Source organism: Hyla sarda, chromosome 1 (genome assembly GCF_029499605.1).
Source record: "Hyla sarda isolate aHylSar1 chromosome 1, aHylSar1.hap1, whole genome shotgun sequence".
NCBI lineage: Eukaryota > Metazoa > Chordata > Amphibia > Anura > Hylidae > Hyla > Hyla sarda.
Window position 1 is genome coordinate 84,595,342 of NC_079189.1, and position 21,788 is coordinate 84,617,129.

The following is a 21,788-nucleotide window of genomic DNA, read 5'->3' on the forward strand; positions in this document are numbered from 1 at the left end:
GGAGTACAAGTTGTATATTATTAACAATCAGTAATTGGAGATGCAACTTCTTATGTTATTTCTCTGTGTTGTTATTTTATTGGGAGGGTAGTGTATGCCCAAATGTCGTGTTGTGTTTTTTTGTTCCCCCCCCCCCCCCCTCAGGAGAGGACAGCCAAAGGGGAATGATCCGTGTCAGGCGCGCTCAATCCCATACAAAGAGTTAAGGCGGTGGAATTTCACACGTAATCGTTTCAATTATGCAGCATGCATTCTTTTGGAATTTTCTCACTGATCTCAAAAGACTGTTGTGCTGTATGCCAGTGCCTGTCTGATGACTACGCACTAGATTGGGGACAGTCACTGGAAGGAATGACGTCTGCGCAAGAACCTGATTTATAATGACTGGACGTCCTCCTTGTCTTTGTATGTACCAATCTAGCTGTAGTTGTGATGAGAAATGTTGTGATTGAATGTTTTGTTTGCCTTTGATTGTCTTAAATTTTGTTAAAAAGTGTCAGACTGTTAAAAGGAAAAGACTAACAAAAAGCAATAGTCACTTTATCAGTCCACCAGTGATTGAAACACGGCCAGAAAGTAGAGAACAGCAGCGACTCGGTGTGCATCATAATGGTGTTTTTTTTTTTTTTTTGCTTTTAATCAGCCCTTTTAAAAGATGTATGTAAATGTCCACATTTATATAAAGTAGATTATAATATTGGGAGAGGGATCTAGTGTTTTTATATCTACAAAGAGAACAACTTAAATGGGCACTGTCAGATACAAAAATCTTTTGTATGTTGTGCATCATGGCAAAGCATTAACCTTTCTAATATACTTTTATGTCCTTTTATATAAATTATGTCTTATATAAAAAAAAAGACCACTAGGGGTCCCCAGCAGCATCATCTTTGTCCAAGCTGAAGCACAGGCTAGGACAAAGTCCAGTAAGTGAGGATGGGACTGGCACTTCTCTGTGCTCACTCCTGTCCTATCAGACTGCAGTAGAGAGGAGAGGGTTACAGTGAAGCCGGCAGTGATTGGATGAAGAGACCCAGCACTCAGGGAGTAAGCTGAGTCATGCAGATTGAGGACACGCCCCCTCTAAAGCACAGAATGACCAAGCAAGTGAGCAACAGATAGAAGGCATCTTTGAGTGAAATGTAGGTGCTAGACACATAAAAAATATGCGTAAATGATCAAGATTAGATACGAAGTGGGATACTTTTGTGGGATATGACAGGTACGCTTTAACAAATTTATGCACCTGACTTCTTCATCAGGTATGGTTTAGGAAACAACTTGAGTAGCACATGGTGAGTGCCTGCATCTCTGTTGCAGCTCAGAAGGTAATACTCAGGCCAGGGTGTGTTTTAAGAAATGCCCTTTATAGAATTTAAACTAGTAAATTGTATTTTCATATTAGGCATCTAATGCGATATCCTGGGTGTTTACTGAGCTGCAATACCACACACAAACTGAGGATAAGAGTGGTGCAATTTCTGAAAGAAAGCTGCTATGTTTTTCAAGTTTTGGATAGCCTTTTAAAAGGGTACTCTACTGGTAAACATTTATTTTAAATCAACTGGTGACAGAAAGTTAAACAAATTTGTAAATTACTCCTATTTAATCATCTTAATCCTTCCAGTACTTATCAGCTGCTGTATGCTGCAAAGGAAGTTATTTTCTTTTAGAATTTCCTTTCTGTCTGACCACAGTGCTCTCTGCTGACACCTGACACCTGCTGACTCCATTTTAGGAACTGTCCAGAGTAGGAGCAAATCCCCATAGAAAACCTCTCCTGCTCTGTACAGTTACTAAAATGGACAGAGGTGTCAGACAGAAAGGAAATTCAAAAAGAAAAGAATTTCCTGTGGAGCATATAGCAGCTAACTACTGGAAGGATTAAGATTTAGAATTCATTTACAAAACTGTTTAACTTTCTGGCACCAGTTGATTTAAAAAAAAGAAAGAAAAATAAATGTTTTTCAGTGGAGTACCTTTTTAAAGGATTTTAGGGAAACATATGCAAGTAATTTGTTATTCATATTAGCTCAAATCCAAAACTGAACCTCTGACAAAGATTTAATTTAAATAACTGGACTAAAAAGCTACTGTAAATACTATTTCTGTTAAAATAAATTGAAAGACACCAGCCGGAAGACAAATGGATCCCATTAAAGTCAAAGGGGTCCTTCGAGCTTTGTTATTGCCCGCTGTTCCATTAAAGTGTACCTGTCGTCAACAAAAACGTTGTATATATGTACTTAATACCATTATATGAATATTTGTAATATACATCGGTTAAAAATTGTGTATATTTTTGTCCCTGCAGCGGTTGCATGTGTGTCTCTATGAGGAGACCAAATACAGGAAGTGAGGGTGGACAAGCAGGGCTCTATGCACTAAGAATAAGCAGGACAGTGTGCACTGAGGCTCTATAACATGCTCCCGGCTCATACATCAGGATGATTGACAAGCCAGGAGCATGCACAGAGCCCTGCTTCTCCTGCCCTCACTTCCTGTTTTTGGGCTCATCATGGAGACACACAGGCAATAGCTGCAGGGACAGCATTTTTTTCACCCAAAAATATATACAATTTTTAATCAATGGATATTACATATATACATATAATGGTATTATCTACATTATATAAATTTTTTTGTTGTTGATGACAGGTACACTTTAATCCACTTTTATTTATTTATTCCCAGGAAGAGCAAAAAAAATTAAAAAAATGGAGCTCACACACAGATTTGAACGTAGTCTTAGTTGTCTAAATGTTCTAAATTGTAGTTGATACTGTCATATATTTATCCAGAGTAATGTCAGTGTATAGTGCCATATAGAATACCTTAAAGGGTTACTCCGGTGCTAAGACATCTTATCCCCTATCCAAAGGATAGGGGATGAGATGCCTGATCGCGGGGGTCCCGCCGCTGGGGACCTCTGTGATTTTGCACATAGCACCCCATTACAATCAGTCCCCGAAGCATGTTCGCTCTGGGTCTGATTACTGGCGATCACGGGGCCGGAGCTTTGTGATGTCATGGCCCTGCCCCGTGTGATGTCACGCTCCGCCCCTCAATGAAAGCCTATGGGAGGGGGCGTGGTCAGAGCATTGTGACATCATGCCCCCCCCGTGTGATGTCATGCTCCGCCCCCTCAATGCAAGCCTATGGGAGGGGGCGTGGTATTTGCCACGCCCCCTACCATAGGCTTGCATTTAGGGGGCGGAGTGTGACGTCACACGGGCGCGTGACGTCACAATGCTCCGGCCCCGTGATTGCCAGTAATCAGACCCGGAGCGAAAATGCTTTGGGGACTGATTGTAATGGGGTTCTGCGTGCAAGATCACAGGGGTCCCCAGCGGCGGGACCCCCGCGATCAGACATCTTATCCCTTATCCTTTGGATAGGGGATAAGATGTCTTAGCACTGGAGTACCCCTTTAAATACTTTTAGACTTCTAGGTTTTAGAGTTGTAAAATCTAGAATTCTATCCTATAGGAGTTCATTGTACCACAGGGTGGTTTTGTGGTCATTTAGGGAAATAATTTCCGTAAGAATTTCAGACATTTTGGTCTTGCTCATAAACTTCTGTTACAAACCTCACAGAACATTTGGACAGCATCTAAAGTAGCATTAGTAATGCTTCCTCTTCATGCAGTTTGGATATAACTGGTTAGATCTGGGATATAGCTTCCCTGCTTCTATTCAATTATTGCCATTTGTCTTGGCTGTTGTTCAGTCCTCCATATGACACCCCCATGGTGCACTTGTCTGCCTTCTGATACATTCTTACTAAGCCCTTATTTCCACTGTGTGCCAGATGTCTACTCCGCCATAAGCTGCAGACGACGATACTGCGCTGTGTTCTCCAGTGAGGTGCAGAGGCCGAGGAGGAGTTTTTGTTGTACCACATTTTTGGCATCACATTTTAGGTATACATTTTTATCCATTAAACAAAAGTAGCCTTTTTACCCCCTTCACAAATTAGTTCTAGAAGCACACTATGCATTTGATGTTGTTTTATTGAATTTCTTTGACTGTTATAAAAGAATTCTTGTTTTACAAGTCTGTGCGTTAAGTAAAAAACTGCTTGTAACTGCGTCTTGATCTTACATGGAGGTCCTCCCTTGTTACCAACAGCCAACAACTTTGATGCAACCCCAGAAATTATCGGGACAATATAGAGCAGTGGTCTTCAACCTGCGGATCTCCAGATGTTTCAAAACTACAACTCCCAGCATGCCCGGACAGCCGATGGCTGTCCGGGCATGCTGGGAGATGTAGTTTTGCAACATCTGGAGGTCTGCAGGTTTAAGACCACTGATATAGAGGCTCTTGGAGTCAGTTAGCGCATTTGTCATGCAGATTTTTGGGGTAAGTTCACACGTGTATTTTCAGCTGCATATCTGCTTCTGCAGATTTTGCTAACCATTGAAGTTAATCTGCAGCAAAATCTGCAAAGGCAGATCTGTAATATAAAATACACACTTATGAATGTACCCTTTAAGGGGGTACTCCACTGGAAAACATTTTTCTTTAAATCAACTGGTGCCAGAAAGTTAAACAGATTTGTAAATGACTTCTAATAAAAAATCTTAATCCTTCCAGTACTTATCAGCTGCTGTATGATCCACAGGAAGTTCTTTACTTTTTGAATTTCCTTTCTGTCTGACCACAGTGCTCTCTGCTGACACCTCTGTCCATTTAAGGAACTGTTCAGAGCAGGAGAGGTTTTCTATGGGGATTTGATCCTACTCTGGACAGTTCCTAAAATGGACAGAGATGTCAGCAGAGAACACTGTGGTCAGACAGATAGGGAATTCAAAAAGATATACAACTTCCTGTGGAGCATACAGCAGCTGGTAAGTACTTGAAAGGTTAAGATTTTTTAATAGAAGTAACTTACAAATCTGTTTAACTTTCTAGCACCAGTTGATTTAACATTTTTTTTCTTTCCAGTGGAGTACCCCTTTAAGCCCCAGAGCTGTTATGTTATGGACCTGAGCTGTTATGTTGGACACCACCTGTAGGAGTTGTGCCACTGTTTCATAAAGAAAGCAGCCATAATCCTGGACAATCATTTTAGGACATTTCTACATGAGACAGCAGTGTCTGTGGCTGCTGTGTGTGCCCCTTAAATGGGCACTGTCAGATCCAAAAACTTTAGATATGTTGTTAAGCATACAAAACCAATAGGTTTTGCAATTGATTTCATTAGAAAGTTTTCAGTATTTCACAGTGAGAAAGATGGTCAAAAAACTGCCCCCCCTGCCTGCTTGGATACACACTAGTCCTGCTCTGTCCATGCATCATCACCTACGTCATGGACACACTTCCTTGATTGACAGCTGTGAGCGCAGGGAAAAATCCTCCCACTGTCAGCTTGTGTCCCGCTACTGGGGAGATGCTAGGGGAGATGTGAGCAGACAGCATACTGAGGGAGGGGGCGGAACCCTACACAGTGAGGCCACGCCCGCTTCCTTTGAGAGGAATTCAGAATAGTGAGCTTAATTAAAAGTGTTATAAAAAAAATAAAGGTGCTAGACACATAAAAATAGTATGAGTGATGTATAAAAAATATATATATTTTTTGGGATCTGACGGGTACGCTTTAATTGCAGTCAGCACCTGGCCTCTCCAATTTAAAGGAAAACTCCAGCCTAAATTAACTTATCCCCTATCCATGTTAGTATGTTATTTATTCTATATCACATTCACTATACCTGCAAGCCCTCATACTAGTCTGTGGATGAAAATATAAAAGAGTTATGATTTTTTTGAGGGCGAGGAGGAAAAAACAAAAATGTAAAAATGTAATTGTCGGCGTCCTTAAGGCCTAAATAGGCTGCGTCCTTAAGGGGTTAAAGGGGTACTCCAGTGGAAAACATTTTTAATTTCTTTTTTTCAAATCAATTGGTTCCAGAAAGTTAAACAGATTTGTAAATTACTTCCATTAAAAAATCTTAATCTCTTCAGTACTTATCAGCTGCTGTATACTACAGAGGAAGTTGTATATTTCGTCCCAGTCTGACCACAGTGCTCTCTGCTGACACCTCTGTCCATGTCAGGAACGTTGGAAAGCCGTCAGCCTATCACCGGTTGCAGCGATGTCCCGCCCCGGCCAGTGATAGGTTAAACGCACTGTCATGTAAGAAGCCGGCTTCTTACATGACAGTGGGCTCAGCCTATCACCTGCCGGGGCGGGACATCGGTGATAGGCTGACGGCTTTCCAACGTTCCCGTCCCCAGGAACAGCGTGAGGCCGACGTAGGTAAGTTAAACTTTATTTTGTTTATCTTTTGCAGCCCGGGAATAGGGATACAGCGTACAGCAGTGGCCTCAAACCTGCGGACCTCCAGCTGTTGCAAAACTACAACTCCCAGCATGTCTGGACAGCCAACGGCTGTGAGTTGTAGTTTTGCAACAGCTGGAGGTCTGCGGGTTGGAGACCACTGGCGTATAGTATAGAGTTCCAGCGCCGGTGGCCCGCAACAAAGAGGAGGAGGGCAGTGATTGCGGGTGACATATGTGAGTAGTAGCCCACTGGGCTCATAATTAATTGGGGGGGGGGAGCAGAACAGCGCTGGCAGGTAACATGATTTGGGGGGGAGCAGAACAGCGCTGGCGGGTAACATGATTTGGGGGGGAGGCGGGGAGCAGAACAGCGCTGGCGGGTCACATATGATTAGTTCCCTGATGTGGGGACAGCGCAGCGCTTGGCTGATAATTCATTCATTCCCGAGGGGGAGGGGCCAAACTGGTATTACTGTATGGGAAAAATTCATATTGTGCAGCACAAAAATTTCGGTATTCGGTATGAACCAGTATACCGCCCAGCCTTAGGAAGGAGTACCAGTCCTAAAAACTGAGCACTGGGCCCTCAGCTACTAGACAGCTGCTGCAACAACATCTGGTCACCCATGCCTTGGGATTATTGTGTTGCATCTCTTTATAAGCTCTAACGGGAGAGAAATAGATGATAAACCATTTTAGGCAGCAGATTCCATTTTCCCTATTCACTATTATAGCACACACAGCCTAGATCAGAGTATTTTTTAGATCCAAAACAAATGCATTTAGCCATGAAGTACACCTGGCTGAGATTGAAAGAGCTTGGCCGGTAATATGCGGTATTGCAGCATGACATAGAGTTAATGAAACGTTCAGGTCTACACAGCGCTAATGAGACATAAACCCGGTGTGGGAGGCACGTCATCTAGGTGCAGCCAGTTAAAGCAGGGAACTCTTCTGGACGCCCATGCTTCTTTTGTTAAACTACAGAAGAGTTGTGAGAATCGGAGTGTTCCAAAAATCTGCAAATCCAAAAGCTATTTGCTTAGCCCAGCTGTTTTCTTTTAAGAGGTTTCCAGAGTTCCAGAACGCTAGCTTCTTGCTTCTCCCATTAAGCATTATCTCCATGGTATAACAGTCATGTCTTTTTAGGTTTAATGGATGTCTGTGGTCCTTAGCGTGGTCAAGAACAATCTGAAACCATGTAAAAAAAAAATCCTTTAAATTTTCAGGCCAGGTGAAAAAAAAAAGATTAAATGGTGGGAAGTCAAATGGAATGCTAAAAAAAGATATCCACACCAGGCTTTCCATGGCTTAATCTGTATATTAAGAGGGATTGGTGTCTCCCTAATCCTTTAATAGATCCATCACATCTTTTGACCATAATCGGATTACTGCGTTCGGTGTAACGTTATATTGTGAGCCTACCTCTTGGAAAGGTCTACTAAACAGAAATGGGGGCACTATGTCAGTGTATGTTCTTACCTGTTCACTAAATGTACTGACTTACTGTAGAATTACATTCAAATGAAAATAGCTAAATTAAATAAATTATATAACCTACATTGCCACCGAAAGTGGAAAATCACCATTGAACGGTAAAATCGTATTAAACAGAAAGTATGCACTGTATCACCAAAAATTAGCATTTTCCCATAATTTTTGTTCTTTGTCCCTAAATACAAACTTGCTTAGCTGTGCAGTTATGACATCTTTTTCTGCTTCACCTTTACCTTACCAGATACTACATAAGGACATGGTAATATTTTTATTTTTAGGTTTGTCCTTTCCTCCTCGCCTTTTAATAGCCATAAGCCTTTAAAATTTTCACCTACAGGGCCATATGTGGGATTGTTTTATGTGGGACCAATTGTACTTTGCAGCACTAATAATTTTTTTGAGTGATGTCACTACAAAGTTGGAAAAAAAACCACACACATACACAATTTTGTTACTTCTTGGGGTAAATGTACACGTGACGTTATGTTTAGTCAGTAGGTCAATAGGATTACAATGATACCCAATGTATATAGGATATGCAGGCAGCCTGTTACAGAGCAGGAGGAGATAAGCACATTAATACAGTGATCCCTCAACTTACAATGGCCTCAACATACAATAGTTTCAACGTACAATGGTCTTTTCTGGACCATTGTAACTTGAAACCAGACTCAACATACAATACTACAGATCAGATCTGTGAAATGTGTCAGTGGCTGGAAGAACTGACCAATCAGAATGGGCATTTCACTGGTAAAACACCTGTACTACTGAAGTGCATGCACTGACTGGTGTCTGGTAGCGCCCCCTACAGTACAGAGAGGTATGTCATGTTTTGTACACTTTACCTGTACCAGGGTTAGCTGCTCCTTTGGACACCAGGTGAGGGCGACTCCATGTTACTTTTTTAGGACACTGTGTACTGTACAGGACCCTGAAGAAGCTCCTGTCCTCTACATAGACCAGTGTTTCCCAAGCAGGGTGCTCCCAGCTGTTGCAAAACTACAACTCCCAGCATGCCCGGACAGCCTTTGGCTGTCCGGGCATGCTGGGAGTTGTAGTTTTGCAACAGCTGGAGGCTCCCTGCTTGGGAAACACTGAAATAGACAGTGATTTACAGCTCCCAGCAGATCTTTCTTACTTTTATATATAAGGATTTGCTTTATCTATATTAGTTATCTACTTATTTTTCTTAAACTCTCACTTTTACCTATTTTTGGATGACATTTTGGTGCCTTTAGAACCAATTACCAGGTTTCCATAGAGTTCTGGTCTCAACATACAATGGTTTCAACATACAATGGTCGTCTCAGAACCAATTAATATTGTAACTTGAGGGGCCACTGTATACTGTTTTAGTAGTCATGTGGGTGGCTTTTTCTGTGATTGACAGCTCCCTCTTAGTGCAGATTTGTTAACAGATGGCTGTCAATCAGTGAGTAAGACCCCAGTTGACTATTTACCCAGAATGATCACAGGTTTATAAATTGTTAGCTATCCTGGACCTTTTCCCACAAACATACAGATCAATCTGCTCTGAACTTTTAATGTTATGCTGGCAGGTTGGACTGCATTTTTATTGAGACAGGCACCTTTTAATGGGGTTATCCAGCAATAGTAATCTAGTTTGGAGACCACTGGTAAAGACTAAGGGTCTATTCACACGACAGAATTTCCACGTGCGGATTCTGCCTTAAATTAAAGCCCAATAGACTTCTCTTTGATTCCGCACTCCCATTCACACTTCTGAATTTAAAGGGGTATTCCAGGAAAAAACTTTTTTCATATATCAACTGGCTCCAGAAAGTTAAACAGATTTGTAAATTACTTCTATTAAAAAATCTTAATCCTTTCAGTACTTAGGAGCTTCTGAAGTTAAGGTTGTTCTTTTCTGTTTAAGTGCTCTCTGATGACACCTGTCTCGGGAAACGCCCAGTTTAGAAGAGGTTTGCTATGGGGATTTGCTTCTAAATTGGGCGTTTCCCGAGACAGGTGTCATCAGAGAGCACTTAGACAGAAAAGAACAACCTTAACTTCAGAAGCTAATAAGTACTGAAAGGATTAAGATTTTTTTTAATAGAAGTAATTTACAAATCTGTTTAACTTTCTGGAGCCAGTTGATATATATAAAAAAGTTTTTTACTGGAATACCCCTTTAAATGGTCAAATTGCCCGACAGGAAAATAGGACTAGTCAACAGGGTTAAAAAAAATTTTTATTGGGAATGTAGCCTTACTTAAAGATAAGATTGTGCACCAAAAGTTTTGGCACATTTTGGTGCACAGTGTAACACTGTAAATGATGCCCATGTTGACAGATGCACTTAAAAATTTTTTTTTTTGGTGCACTATGCATAATTAAAGGGGTACTCCAGTGAAAACCTTTTTTCTTTTAAATCAACTGGCGGTAGAAAGTTAAACATATTTGTAAATTACTTCTATTAAAAAATCTTAATCCTTCCAGTACTTATTAGCTGCTGAATGCTACAGAGGAAATTTCTTTCTTTTTGGAACAATGATGACATCACGAGCACAGTGCTCTCTGCCGACATCTCTGTACATTTTAGCAACCATGCATAGCAGATGCATAGCAGATGTATGCTAAGGGCAGCATGGTGGCTCAGTGGTTAGCACTGCTGCCTTGCAGTGCTGCGGACTTGGGTTCAAATCCCACTAAGGACAACAATAAATAAAGCGTTATTATTATTAAAATAACGTCAGCAGAGAGAACTGAGGTCGTGATGTCATCAGAGAGCATTCCAAAAAGAAAAGAATTTCCTCTGTAGTATTCAGCAGCTAATAAGTACAGGAAGGATTAAGATTTTTTAATAGAAGTAATTTACAAATATGTTTAACTTTCTGCTACTAGTTGATTTAAAAGAAAAAAGGTTTAAAGGGGTATTCCAGGCAGAAACATTTTTTTATATATCAACTGGCTCTGGAAAGTTAAACAGATTTGTAAATTACTTCTATTAAAAAATCTTAATCCTTCCAATAGTTATTAGCTTCTGAAGTTTTCTGTCTAACTGCTCAATGATGATGTCACGTCCCGGGAGTTGTGCATGATGGGAGAATATCCCCATAGGAACTGCACAGCTCCCGGGACGTGAGTCATCAGAGAGCAGTTATACAGAAAACAACAACTCAACTTCAGAAGCTAATAACTATTGGAAGGATTAAGATTTTTTTAGAGAAGTAATTTACAAATCTGTTTAACTTTCCAGAGCCAGTTGATATATATAAAAAAGTTTTGGCCTGGAATACCCCTTTAATGTGTCTCAATTGTCTTTCATTCCAGTTCTGGTGCATTTAGAGATAAAAATCCATATGCAGTAGCCATAGTAAATCTGGGTCTATGGGGGACATTTATCAAGACATTTACACAGTCTCTTTGTATATTTGACATTGAAATGTCACAATTGCAACTTTTTGATGTATGTCAGCCTTCGTACGCATGTACAATTTCTTTCAGAACAGATGTTTTAAACAGGTTCTTTCTTTTACTTTGCAGTGTTCAGTGATTTTACTACGTGCAACTTTTCTAAACAAAAAGTTGTTAATTTGTTGCACAGCCTTCAAAAATAAAAAAAAAAAAACGGTTTACAAAACTGGCTTGTTCCAAAACTGGCTGGTTCCAAAACTGCACCATCAAAACCTGTGTATAAACTCAGTGCACCTACACTGAGAAATGTCCCCCTATATATTAATGCACATTTATTGACAGATTCATTTTCTACAAAAGTAGTATAGGAACCCCTGTAGAGGACAGTAAAGATTTTTTTTTTTTATTAATATAAAAAAAAAATCCTGATTATTGCAGAGTTTCCATCTGTAGATGTAATATTCATTTAATTTCGTCTTGATCCCTTATTTTTATAAAGTTACTGTTTTTCTGCTCTTATCAACCAACAAACACAATTTATCTTGTTTGGATATTCATACCAAGACTTGTTCCAGAAATTCTTTCCTGCAATAAACATCACAAGATTTTCAGCGCTGCAAAACTTCCAAATCAGGTCAGGAGTTTATGAAAACGGGTATGTAGTCCACTGAAAACACCACTGCTATCTGCATCTACCATTGTGTGTCAGTGCCGCAAACCAAAAATGTGTCTAGCGACTCCCTGAGCAATTTGTGGTGGGACAACACCCAGAATCCATGCCTGGCTTGTTGCTCTAAGACCATTGTATGTCTAAGTAGTAAATCATGAAAACCACAGCAGTCTTAACGTAAAGGTTTTTCCAGTCACAGTCTATGCACAGGGCATATTTAGATTTTAAATTTGTGTTTATTTAAATTTGTGTTTATTTATTTATTTATTTAGAATATAGAGATTTTTCTTAATAACAATAATAACAATATTCAATATTCTATTGAAGTATTATTGTTATTAATAATAATAATAATAATAATAATAATACGGTAATAATGATCTATTTATCTGGAGAGCGCCCTTGGTTTCAATGTAAAATAACAGGTAGAAGAAAGATGATACCCAGCATTTACCAGTAATGCACAGTGAAGATTTATTATGCCATAGTGTAGTACAAGGACTTTTTTTTTGGCGTGGGAGCCTTCCTCAGCTGAGACAGCTGAGGAAGGCTCCCACGCCGAAACGCATCCTTGAAGACCGGACCCTACCTCGTGCACCACCACAGATTCCAGGGAAGTCCCGACATATCCCTGTATTCAATGTAAAATAAGACTTAAAATACTAAACACATACTCCGGTACAGTGAATGTGATACAGAATAGATAGCGAGAGCCCTGTCCACAAGGGATTACAATCTACAAAACATAAATATACATTTTAAACTTTGACATGATCCTTTTTTATTTTTTTTATTTTGTTCATAGGGGTTGTCTGGTTTAAAAAAAAACTTATATTATATTATATTCAGGATATTCTGAGGTAATGGGACCTCTGTCGGGGAGACTAGTGCTGCCATGCTGGAGGACATGGACATTGATTTCAGAGGAATTGTGTCATGCTTCTTCTCACCTATGGGGGCACTGAAGGGGATTTTGACCCTAGAAGGTTTTTCAGCACTTTATTTGATTTCCAGTACTCATAGACGGTTGTTAATTAGTTTCTTGTTGTTTTGTCCCCGCAAGGTAGTGGTCATGACTTGGAAGGATACATCTGCCCCTCCGCTGTCTTGTTGGATAACCTTGGTGAATAAATATGTTCCATTGTATCAGGCTCTTTGTTGGTCGTAAGTGCCCTAAGACGTTTGATATGGTGTGGACCCCCTGGTTGTTGTTGGCGGAGTCAGCTGATCTGCCTGCTGGACGGAGTCGTGCTGGGGGTTACTGCCGGGGCTGGAGTGGGGGGGCCGGGGCGTGTGTATGTCTGTGTGACTGGTTGTCTGTCTGCGTTGAGACTCTTCTCGGGGTTGCACTCTGTGCACATTGATGATCCTTTTGGTATGCCTCATCTCCTTCCTATTGCTTACTGAGGCCCACTGGGACCTCCAGGGAGTGGTGTTCTCTCTGTTTTGTTATCTCGCCATGTTGGCGATGTTTGTCATCTTTATTTTCAAAAAACTTAAATAAATACTTTTATAAAGAAGGTTGTTCAGCAGATTACAGCTAGCTCAGGGGAACCTAGCTGCGAAACACCTCGTCATGATCAAATTTTTGGGGTACATTTCTAGCAAAAAAGAATTTCCTTTAGCGAAAAACCCACATAACTGTTCTTTACAGCAAATTGTTTGAATGAGCATATATGCAGGGCCGGCTCTGCCTATAAGCAAAATAGGCAACCGCCTAGAGAGCACTCTGGATGTGGGGCGCCGTACTGCCTGACGCAAGAAAGTTAGACAACCAGCATCCGAACCACTCGCTCAACCAGCAGCATGAGGAGGAGGTTTGTTACAGTGTGTCACCCCAGTAGTAAGCTAATTACATGAGGAGGGGGTTTGTTACAGTGTGTCACCCCAGAAGTAAGGTGGGGCGTATCAAAGGGCAGGCCACAGGGCAGAGTCAAGGGGGAGGCAATATTAGCTTTTGCCTAGGGTGGCAAAAATCCTTGCACCAGCCCTGCATATATGTATGTATTATAACAGTCCCTTCTAATTTAATGTCAGGGCCCACATTCAGCAGCTCAGTCTCAGAAGCAAAATGCATATTTAGAACCTCATAATTTTTTCTTTGGCTACACAAGATCTAAAGGCTGCTACCGTCCATGCGGTGTGTACTATCTATGAACTGAATTATAGATAAAGCTCTGTTGATGGAGATGGCAGGTGTTAACACAATTGTAAGTAATCATACGTTTGTTCTTTCAAGTCATGTTAAAAGAAAAGCGCTTGATATAGGACCCTACATACAGTAGGGATGAATGGTGAGATGGGAAATGTTATCTGCATCAAGGTCAATAATAAAACAAATATGCAGCGAAGGCAAAAAAAATATTATTGATCCCTTGCTTCCTCACTGACATAAAAATAATCAGTCTATAATTTTAATGGTAGGTTTATTTGAACTGTGAAAAACAGAATAACAACTAAACAAAAAATCCAGAAAAACGAATTTCAAATAAGTTATGAATTTATTTGCATTTCATATAATAAAATAAGTAATTGACCCCTTTGTAAAACATTACTTAGTACTTGGTGGCAAAACCCTTGTTGGCAATCACAGAGGTCAGACATTTCTTGTAGTTGTCCACCATGTTTGCTCACATCTCAGGAGGAAATTTGTCCCACTCATCTTTGTAGATCCTCGACAAGTCAGTTGGTAAGAAGTGGGAGGCAAAGAAGAGAGATGAGCGACATTGTCAGACTAAAGCAAAAGATACCTACTGCCCTAATACTCTAAAACTTACATTGTGATCAAAGCCAGTGGAGAACTTACAGAAAGCCAAGTACAGAGGATAATATTGGCCCAGATATATCAAACTGTGTGAGAGAAAAAGTGGAATGATTTACCCACAACAACCAATCACAGCACAGCTAAAAAGCTCTGGTAAAGTGAAACCTGAGCTGTGATTGGTTGTTGGACAAAAATCTCTCTACCTTTTTCTCTCACACAGTTGGATAAATCTGGGCCACAGCCCTAGATATGGAGGTGGGTACTGCAGCCATGGAGGCAACTGCTGGTGACCACCTATCATATGGAGAACACTGAATATTCTGTGGCAAAGCCCCTAATATATACCTTTTAAAGGGGTATTCCGCCCCTAGACATCTTATCCACTATCCAAAGAATAAGATGTCTAATTGTGGGGGCCCGGCCGCTGGGTTCTACGCAAGCTCCTTTCTGGCACCCCATTCTGTTCAGAATGCTGGGTTTGGGTGGCCATGGTCATGACGTCATGCCACACCCCCTCCATTCATATCTATGAGAGGAGGCGTGATGGCCGCTATGCCCCCTCCCATAGATATGAATGCAGGGGTGTGGTATGATGAGGGGCTGTGGTGTCGTACTGAACGACGGCGTGGGTGCCAACACCGAGGTGGGGGGTGGCATAAGAGTTCTAGGGGCATAAGATGTAGTCTAGGGGCAGAGTACCCCTCTAAAGTGAAGTCAAAGATTGAGATCTGAGTATCCCTTGTCCTTGGGTTTGTCCAGTCGTAGTTTTGATGATCAATGTTGACCTTTTGTGATTAATAGACTGAGATTGATACTTGAAGAGCTACCTTCCAGGCTTTTATTTAGAATCTGGTGGAGGCACAGCACAAGAGAAACCAATTACACAAGTGTTATTATTTAGTTCGCATATGTAAAACCAAAGATTTTAAAGAGGGCATGTCCTTATCTGTGTGTGGTCTGGTCACAGGTATGGGGCATAATCTTGGCCTTATAATGTCATATTATGCTGGTTAACGTTATGAAGGGTGGTTTCCAGGCCCAGACCCTAGTACTAGTCAGTCGATGCTGTTTTTTTGGGGATGTGGAGCATGATTGATCGGAGTGAGAAAAGGATTCGGGCAGAGGTTGAGACAGCTTGCATAGCAAAGCTGCCACTTTGGGCGGTGATACGAACACTTTGGAAAGCAAACCCGACTTAGAGACCAAAGCTTGCTTTGACAGTGAAGCCGGATATGGTAAAGCCAGCTCTAACATAGAAGGTAGCCCTGACAGGGACACCGGCTATGACAGTGAAGCCAGTTTAGAAAGAGAAGCTGGCTATGAAGCAGACTTTTATAGTGAAGCCTATCTTAACAATAGAGTAGATTCATGAAGAAGAGGATATGGAGGTGGGAGGAAGACCGTTCCCTGATGATGTATAAATGGCTTCTCCTGAACATAATGAACAAAAAAAAAAAGTTTATCTAAAATCAAATAAAACGTTAAGGGGTAGTTAATACCACCTACTGCACCAACAATGGAATTTAAACAAAATGGGGAAGATGCATCAAAACCTGTGCAGAGAAAAAGGTGGAGCAGTGGCCCACAGCAACCAATCTGAATACTTATTTTTTTCAGAAGCCTTTTTAATTTAAACAAAAAAATAAATAAAAAGCAGCAAACGGTCAACTTTTCCTCTGCGCAGCTTATGACAAATATCCTCAAACATTTTCTCTACCTATCTTAATGTGTCATGTATCCCCTATAGAAATGTTCATAACTGCACTTTTTTCGCCTTGGTCCCTTGTCTTCCATTAAAATCAATTGTGCAGGGTTTTCAAAGGTGACACCGTGTGGTTTTTGGAATAGAAATCTCTGCAGTTCACATTCCAAAAGCCATTGTCACCATAAAAGTTTTAATTAAAATGATTGACATTGTTTTGATCGTACATTTCGTGAAGTTGCAGTGTGCCATCATTGACTGTAATTCCAGTGTCAAAAACAAATCAGAAATAGGTATTTTAATTCTTTGTCAGTATTACACTAAATTTGTCAGTTCATGAAGATATGTATAAAAGACTGAGCTGACTATATGACCAATACAAAACTGAGAACAAAGAATAAGAAAGGATTAGTTTTCTTGTTCGGGAGAAAATATTTTCTTGTATGATACACAAGTTCATTCTGTTGTATTATACTAAACAATTTAATTCCATTGTATGACTCTACAGTGGGGCTCAAAAGTTTGGGCACCCCAGGTAAAAATTTGTATTAATGTGCATAAAGAAGGAAAGGAAAGATGGAAAAATCTCCAAAAGGCATCAAATTACAGATTAGACGTTCTTATAATATGTCAACAAAAGTTGCATTTTATTTCAATCATTTACACTTTCAAAATAACAGAAAACAAAAAAATGGCGTCTGCAAAAGTTTGGGCACCCTGCAGAATTTATAGCATGCACTGCCCCTTTGCAAAGCTGAGACCTGCCAGTGTCATGGATTGTTCTCAATCCCCATCTGGGAAGACCAGGTGATGTCAATCTCAAAGGTTTTAAATGCCCAGACTCATCTGACCTTGCCCCAACAATCAGCACCATGGGTTCTTCTAAGCAGTTGTCTAGAAATCTGAAACTGAAAATAGTTGAAGCTCACAAAGCTGAAGAAGGCTATAAGAAGATAGCAAAACGTTTTCAGATGTCAATATCCTCTGTTCGGAATGTAATTAAGAAATGGCAGTCATCAGGAACAGTGGAAGTTAAAGCAAGATCTGGAAGACCAAGAAAAATATCAGACAGAACAGCTCACAGGATTGGGAGAAAAACAATTCAAAGCCCACGTTTGACTGCACAATCCCTCCAGAAAGATCTGGCAGACACTGGAGTTGTGGTACACTATTCCACTATAAAGAGATACTTGTACAAATATGGTCTTCATGGAAGAGTCATCAGAAGAAAACCTCTTCTACGTCCTTACCACAAAAATCAGCGTTTGAACTTTGCAAATGAACATATAGACAAGCCTGATGCATTTTGGAAACATGTTCTGTGGACCGATGAGGTTAAAATTGAACTTTTTAGCCGGAATGAGCAAAGGTACGTTTGGAGAAGAAGGGGAACAGAATTTAATGAAAAGAATCTCCGTCCAACTGTTAAGCATGGGGGTGGATCAATCATGCTTTGGGGTTGTATTGCAGCCAGTGGCACAGTGAACATCTCACGAGTAGAAGGAAAAATTGATTCAATAAAATTTCAGCAAATTTTGGATGCTAACTTGATGCAATCTGTGAAAAAGCTGAAGTTAAAGAGAGGATGGCTTCTACAAATGGATAATGATCCTAAACACACCTCGAAATCCACGGGGGATTACATCAAGAGGCGTAAACTGAAGGTTTTGCCATGGTCTTCACAATCTCCTGACCTCAACATAATTGAAAATCTATGGATAGACCTTAAAAGAGCAGTGCGTGACAGACAGCCCAGAAATCTCAAAGAACTGGAAGACTTTTGTAAGGAAGAATGGGCAAAGATACCTCAAACAAGAATTGAAAGACTCTTGGCTGGCTACAAAAACCGTTTACAAGCTGTGATACTTGCCAAAGGGGGCAGTACAAGATATTAACCCTGCAGGGTGCCCAAACTTTTGCAGACGCCATTTTTTTGTTTTCTGTTATTTTGAAAGTGCAAATGATGGAAATAAAATCTAACTTTTGTTGACATATTATAAGAATGTCTAATCTGTAATTTGATGCCTTTTGGAGATTTTTCCATCTTTCTTTGGCTTCTTTATGCACATTAATACAAATTTTTACCTGGGGTGCCCAAACTTTTGATCCCCACTGTACATATGTTTATTTTATTATATTATATTTGTCTTTTTCAGCCTTACAAACTAAATATTATACAACTTTTTTTTCTATTATTCATATATTCTATATGATACTACAGAAACTTTAATTCCATTGTCTGATACCATGCCACCTTATTCCATTGCATCTGGCTTGCATAAGGATGTATTTGCTGTTGACATTGCAATGTTAGTATTTTTATTTGTATTATATTTGTCTTTTTCAGCCTTACAAACTAAATATTATACAACTTTTTTTTTCTATTATTCATATATTCTATATGATACTACAGAAACTTTAATTCCATTGTCTGATACCATGCCACCTTATTCCATTGCATCTGGCTTGCATAAGGATGTATTTGCTGTTGACATTGCAATGTTAGTATTTTTACATAGAGAAGACGCAACAAATACAGCACAGTTTAGATATTGTTTTATAATACAAAAGTAGACTATTCTAATCCTTTTTTATGTTTGTTTCCATTTTCAGCAAGTTACGGGTAGAAGTTTTGGTGACAAAGATTTGCGTAGTGGACTGGAGAATGGAATCCTTCTTTGCGAGTAAGTCTAAGTTTACAGACATGTGTAGCTTGTGTAGCAACCTATATGTTCATGACCTTTTAGTTTATATGTTTATTGATGCCAGCATCCCTTAACTGATCTACCAGCATATTAAGAGCAATGATAATAATTTGACAGATTCTGCCTGCATATGTATATATGTGTGTGTATATATATATATATATATATATATATATATATACACATAACACACGTATATATATATATATATATATATATATATATATATGTGTGTGTTATGTGTGTGTATGTTCAAAGAATTTAGATATTAACTATGCCACTAGGATTTTTTTTTTTATGCCAATGACACTGAAATCCTGCTTATTGCTACTGTCAGTTTGTTGACAAATGCACCACAATTATATTAGTTTCCAGATCACATTACTGCAGAGTGCTTAGCAAAAATACTATAGGTAGAATTTATCATTATATGCCCTTTTCATTTATTCCCTTGTGCCAATATCAAATCATCTAAATCTATCATATTGTTGCCTAATGTTTGATGAGGTTTGATGAGCTTTTATTACATTCTGGACTTCTATACAACTCATTTAGTGGCAAAGTGACAGTCGTGACACATCTTATGACCCATGATCCTTACACCACGCCCATTTTTGCAGTAAACCCATGCCCTCTTTTACAGAAGCCATTTGTCGGATGGCTCAGAATAAGTATCTAAAACACATAAGGGATGCGGCGCGCAGCATGTGAAGCAACCTTTGCTCAGATTGTGGCAGAATTCTGGTGCATATTCAATAGTAAATTTGCTACTGAAGTTATCATGTATAAAAATCACCAGTGCATCCTCTGTAAAGTCAGTGAGCATTTATAATACTAATTTATTCATGTAGATTAAAGCTGCATAAAACTGTGTTTTAAAAAATATATATATTAACTGGTTGAGTACCCGGCGTTGCCCGGTTTTTCCTTCCTAGTCCCTGTTGGGGAGAAAAATCAACAAAGGAGGAACCTTTTGACTTCATATTCCATCCTCATACAGTCATGGCCGTAAATGTTGGCACCTCTGAAATTTTTCAAGAAAAGAAAATATTTCTCTCAGAAAAGGATTGCAGTAACACATGTTTTGCTATTTACATGTGTATACCCTTTGTGTGTATTGGAACTAAACAAAAAAGGGAGGAAAACAAGCAAATTGGACATAATGTCACACCAATCTCCAAAAATGGTCTGAACAAAATTATTGGCACCCTTTCAATATTGTGGAAAAATAAGATTGTTTCCAGCATGATAAACAGGTGTGGGCAATATAAAAATCACACCTGAAATTAGATAAAAAGTTCACTTAGTCTTTCCATTGTGTGTGCCACACTAAGCATGGACAACAGAAAGAAGAGAAGAGAACTGTCTGAGGACTTGAGGACCAAACATGCTGGTGTTGTCCTTTACTTTTTATTTTCACAAGAGGTAAAAGGGAAAAAAAGATCCACAACATTTGTAATACAATTTCTCCTGAGTACGGAAATACCCCATATGTGGGCGTAAAATGCTCTGCGGATGCACAACAAGGCTCAGGAGTGAGAGCGCACTATGTACATTTGAGGCCTAAATTGGTGTTTTGCACAGGGGTGGCTGATTTACAGTGGTTCTCACATAAATGCATGTGTGACCCCATTTTGGAAACTACACCCCTCACGGAACGTAACAAGGGGTATAATGAGCCTTAATACCCCACAGGTGTTTGACGAATTTTCGTTAAAGCTGGATGGGAAAAAAAAACATTTAACTAAAATGCTGATGTTATCCTAAATTTTTCATTTTCACAAGGGAAAGTAGGAAAAAAAAAAGTCCCCCAAAATTTGTAACCTCATTTCTTCTGAGTAAGAACATACCCTATATGTGGATGTAAATTGCTCTGCGGACGAACTACAATGCTCAGAAGAGAAGGAGCGCCATTGGGCTTTTGGAGAGAAAATTTGTCCAGAATTGAAGGCCATGTGTGTTTACAAAGCCTCCATGGGGCCAGAACAGTGGACCCCCACATGTTACCCCATTTTGGAAACTACACCCCTCACATAATGTAACAAAGGGTAGTTCCCACTGTTCCAAAGATCTGTTAAACGCCAATGGGGTGTAAATGCTCACTTCACCCCTGCACCCCCGTTCTGTTAGGGGTGTAGTCTCTAAAATGGGGTCGCATGTGGGGGGGTCCACTGTTCTGGCATCACGGGGGGGGGGGGGGTCTTTGTAAACACACATGGCCCCCGACTTCCATTCCAAACAAATTCTCTCTCCAAAAGCTCAATGGCGCTCCTTCTCTTCTGAGCATTGTAGTGCACCAGCAGAGCACTTGATGTCCACACATGGGGTATTTCCATACTCAGAAGAAATGGGGTAACAAATTTTGGGGGACATTTTCTCCTATTCCCCCTTTTAAAAATGTAAAATTCGGGGAAAAACCAGCATTTTAGTGAAAAAAATAATAAATTTAATTTACACATATGACTTTAACGAAAAGTCGTCAAACACCTGTTGGGTGTTAAGGCTCACTGTACCCCTTCTTATGTTCCTTGAGGGGTGTACTTTTCAAAATATTATGCCACGCGTTTTTTTTTCTGCTGTTACATAGTTACATAGTTAGTATGGTTGAAAAAGGACATACGTCCATCAAGTCCAACCAGGGAATTGAAGGGAAGGGTGTAAGGGGATAAGGGAAAGGGATGTAGTTTTATAATTTTGCATAAGCATTAATGTTATTTTGTTCCAGGAATGTATCTAACCCTGTTTTAAAGCTGTTAATTCTTCCTGCTGTGACCAGTTCCTGAG

The 21,788-nt window shown here is 39.8% G+C and overlaps 1 protein-coding gene across 1 annotated transcript in view; it reads left to right on the forward strand.

Annotated features, from left to right (window-relative positions):
• Positions 1-21,788, forward strand: part of LIMCH1 (LIM and calponin homology domains 1) — a 357,736-nt gene that overhangs the window by 97,769 nt on the left and 238,179 nt on the right. The window contains exon 2 of the mRNA XM_056557079.1: positions 18,913-18,983. Within this exon, the coding sequence (XP_056413054.1) occupies positions 18,913-18,983 (71 nt within the window). The remainder of the gene's footprint in view (positions 1-18,912; positions 18,984-21,788) is intronic.